The sequence below is a fragment of the Gossypium hirsutum genome, chromosome D12, assembly GCF_007990345.1.
Source record: "Gossypium hirsutum isolate 1008001.06 chromosome D12, Gossypium_hirsutum_v2.1, whole genome shotgun sequence".
Classification (NCBI taxonomy): domain Eukaryota; kingdom Viridiplantae; phylum Streptophyta; class Magnoliopsida; order Malvales; family Malvaceae; genus Gossypium; species Gossypium hirsutum.
In genome coordinates this window covers 46186537-46190762 of record NC_053448.1, presented here as the reverse complement: position 1 = coordinate 46190762, position 4226 = coordinate 46186537, and the positions used below count along the sequence as shown (strand labels likewise).

Genomic DNA, 4226 nt, shown 5'->3' with positions numbered 1-4226 from the left:
ATGGTAACCGATATATGTATCGCTCATTCCTTCATTCCCCATACTATTTGTCTTTGGTTGGCTTCAGTTAATGAGGATACTAATTTGGTTGTTATCTTCAGAATGATACAAGTAAAAAAAAAAATAGACCTGCAACATTAGTTCTTCTAATTCCATTCAAGACTAAAAAAAAATATTCCATGTTTAAGTATTAGAAACGAGTTTTTTTTTTTTTAAATCCGAGCAATCAAAGAGTACAGAATTGGATAGATAAGTAGTTTTAAGTTTTGACCAAATTAAGGCGAACCTCGATTTTTTTTTTTTTTAATGTTTTACAAGTAGCTAGAGAAAAACTAAAAATTATATATGTATAAAATCATAAAAGCTTGAGCTTTTTCACATGAGATTGTTGCATGCAGCTGTAGTTTCAGATAGAGAGAATAGAAAAGCAAGCATGCCTCACGCACATTCTCCTAGTTTATGTAATATGACTTGAGCACCATAACGAGGTTGAAGTGTGACAGCAGCATGTGGGGCGTGAGTATAAGTTGGAGATAGTTGAAATGAAAAGTTCTGCAAGATTTTGGCGATGGCCAATTTGGATTCAAGCATCGCAAAGTTTTGTCCAACGCATATTCTAGGGCCCCATCCGAAAGGGAAGTAGGATACTTTATCCTTCGTTGCCTTAAACATCCCTTCTGAAAATCTCTCTGGCTTGAACTCCATCACGTCTTCTCCCCATTGTTCTTTATCTCTATGCACAATGTGCAATGGCATGAACAGTTGCACCCCTGCTGGAAGACTCATATCTCCCAGCTTCGTCTCTTTCTTCGTGCATCGAATCAGGGACGTTGACGGATATAGTCTCATTACTTCTAGCAGTATCATGTTTACCTAGCAACGTTTAAACAAATATCAATCTTAAATCATCAAAATTAAGCAAGAAAGACTATACATGCTCAAAGAATAGATATATATTAATCAAACTTACTATCTTCAAGCGATTCAAGTCATCATAATCGGGTTTATTGTTCCCAAAAACTTGAAGCACCTCTTCCCTTGCTCTCTCCTGCCACTCATTATGCATGCTCAACACAATCATGGTCCAAGTCAACAAATTGGTTGTAGTTTCCTGACCAGCGAAGTAAAACAACTTGCACTCTTCAATCACATCTGCCATGCTCATCCCTCCATCCGAATTCTTGTTTACTTCCACTTCATTGAGATTAGACTTGAGGAGCAAGCCCAGCAAATCGTCCTTGTGATCTCCTGCTCTTATAAATTTCTCTCTTTTTTCTATTATTCTAGTCAATAAGAATCCCACTTCTCTGTTTATGTGCTTCATTCTCTTGTTTACTTTGGTTGGAAGAAACCTAACGGAGAAGCAATGAAAATTGATACCCATTTTAACGATGTTTAAAAATAATGAATGAGTTAGCAAATTGCATATGTGGGGTAAAAGGTGCACCTTAACAATGGGAAATTGATGTTCATCTGGGACTGTAAAAACAGCCGCTCTTGTTCTTTTTGCAGAAGGAATATCAACCTCCCTTCTTCAAAATTGCTGCCAAAAGCTGCTCTGGATATAACATCCCCGGTTAAGTTTTGAAATTCAACCGACATATCCACTTCGCTTGACCCCATGAAGTTCACCAACTTTCTCCATTTGGAAATCATTTCGTCCGTACAGACAACAAATGCAGGCAACATATGCTAGCCACCCAAATAGCCTCAAATAAGTCTCCAATATATATTACTGGAATTAAAACATGCTAAACAAAGAAAGCAAGTATAAAATAATATAAAGCTATAAAAGCAAATAATAACCTTCAACTTCTCTACATGGAAGGCAGGATTAACGATTTTCCTGTGTTTGGCCCATTTATCTCCATTGTAGCTGGCAAGACCAGTCACGAACAGCTGAGTGAATGAATTTATTTCTGGCTTTGGGAAATCACCAGTTTTGTTGTTCAGAACCTCTTTTATCAAATTTGGCTCCATGATTGCCACTCGAGGAGTTGTTCCATACCAAACAACGAACGATTTTTCTGCATGCATGGTTAACACATTTAAAGTAATATGATGTGAAGTTTTTACTTTTAAGGGATTCCAACGTCAGACCCGCATGCAATGCATTTAAAATGTTCTAAGAAATATTGAACGCTGATGCAAGCACACAGTGGACTGGACAGTCTCAACTGAGATCATAGAATTTGTGTTGTGTTCGTCCTAAAGTACAAGCAAGAGCCCAATACCCTTACCTGGTGGTTAACTCTACATGTTTTATTTTTATTTGTTTAACAAATCCAGAACGTTAGATACCTAAACGTCAAACCAGAATATTAAACAAAGGGTGATGTAATGAACTTGTCTTTTAGTATGAGAAGAACTTCATTTCTATGCTGATTCAGCCTAGAATATATCGATATGAAACTGCTATTATCTCTGTTTGTCACTTTCGGCTGTCCACATACGACTGAATATCCCATATAATATATATGGCAAAAGTCACAACCATGATAGATTTCTAGGTTTTTCTGGATTCGATTGCAATTATCTATATGATTTTTTTTTTCAATGTGGTTGTCAACATAAAAAAGAAAAAAACGACTGATATCAGTAAACGACATGACATACTGTGAGTAGTGGCGAGATCATGAAGCAAAGGATTGATACGAGGTACGATGTCGTGCGGCTGCTCCACAGGTTCCGACCCTTTTTCCTTAGCTAACTCCATCATCTCCGTGGTGTTCCCGTAAATCAACTTGTAGGGGTAGCCATGGATGCCCTGTTTCCTTAGCTTCTTCTCTATCGCTTTAGGTTTCCACCAAATGGCATACAATAGTTTGAGAGTCCAGGCGATTGCCACACCATAAACCACTGACATCAAAACCGCCATCTTCAACTACGATACGGAGGATTTCTCAAAGCTTTGTTTGGGGAAAATAGCAAGGAGTATGGAGGATTTTAAAAGCTTTTGATGAAGCAAGGTGGATAATAAAATAATTATTTTTTGTGTCCCACAACTTCGTGAAAGCTACGTTCATCATTTTACAATAGCAAGAAGTTCTCGTCTTGTCGGTTTATTAATCAATCATTGCATTAAACTTCCAAATTTGAAGTAAATGAAATGACAATATTCTCTTCTTTAACTTAATTCAAGATTCTTACATTACACGTTATGGAGTTTTACTCAAACATCATTTCCTTAGGGTTCTTCTTCCTTAATTTTTAGCATCCTATTCCAAAATAAAGAATATTTTTATGTTTGTCTAATCTTTTTAAACCTGTTTAAATACCATATTTTTTTAAAGAATGGGGTAATTTTATATTTGGCCCCTCTTAAATTTTACTCATATATATTAACACGATCTACTTTCCTTAACCATGCATAATCTTTTGTTTTCTTTTGTAACATTAAATAATTTTAGGTGTATTTTAGTTATTTTAATTAGAATTTTTTGGACGTGGAGACTATAATTCTTTACATTTGCAACAACAATGATAATATTTAAAAGTTAGGAAAATTTTTAAAGGTGTTTATGCATTAAAGTGTGAAGTTCATATAGTAAAAAAAATTTATCCAAACTTGTTTAACCTTTAAGATTTTTTTTTTTAATATCAAATTTGATTTCATATATGAAATAAATTAAATAAAAATATATTCGAAAAGCTTGAATCAAACTCATGAAGTTATACGAATATCTCAATTAATAAATTGACCTATTTCATAATAATTTTCTTTTAATATCTCAGCCCCTTCTCAATTACATTCCTCGCTTTGACCTGCTTATATTGCCGATGAAGCCACAATTGGAGTCGCAAAATTCTTGTTCATTGGCATTAAAACCTAGGTTCTAGTATGCGTTACAATTCGCACACAATAGGCACCATAATTGTAAAATCAGCATAATTAGTTAGAATTTAGAATTTAAGGCCTATGAAATAAATTGTAAGATTAGTAAAATTAGTGGGGTTAATGTGTGAAAACCAAGAACTATGATCAGATGGATGTGAGATCCTTAGGTTGTAAATATCTTAAGCCAATAATACCATATTTATCTATTTTGAAATTTGGTTTGTTGGGAAGGGTTTTTCCCACGCATTTGCACGGTTGCACTTTTTCAAGACTTCATATTGGTAATCTAATTTTTCATTAGCTTATTTTATAAAAACAAGATTTCTTAATCAAGAATCTCAACATTTTTTCTCTTGATCTTCCTACCTAACGTTAGTTTTGAAAAGAA

At 34.5% G+C, this 4226-nt stretch overlaps 1 protein-coding gene across 1 annotated transcript; it reads right to left on the bottom strand.

The window, feature by feature from the left end:
* Positions 1-244: 244 nt before the first annotated feature.
* LOC107946177 (cytochrome P450 CYP72A219) lies at positions 245-2994 on the bottom strand. The gene is made up of 5 exons (XM_016880404.2): positions 2617-2994; positions 1807-2027; positions 1448-1692; positions 971-1352; positions 245-873 (listed from the first exon to the last, which is right to left on the bottom strand). The coding sequence occupies exons 1-5, from the start codon at positions 2876-2878 to the stop codon at positions 439-441; spliced, it is 1545 nt and encodes a 514-aa protein (XP_016735893.2). The 5' UTR covers positions 2879-2994; the 3' UTR covers positions 245-438.
* Between the last annotated feature and the right edge of the window lie 1232 nt (positions 2995-4226).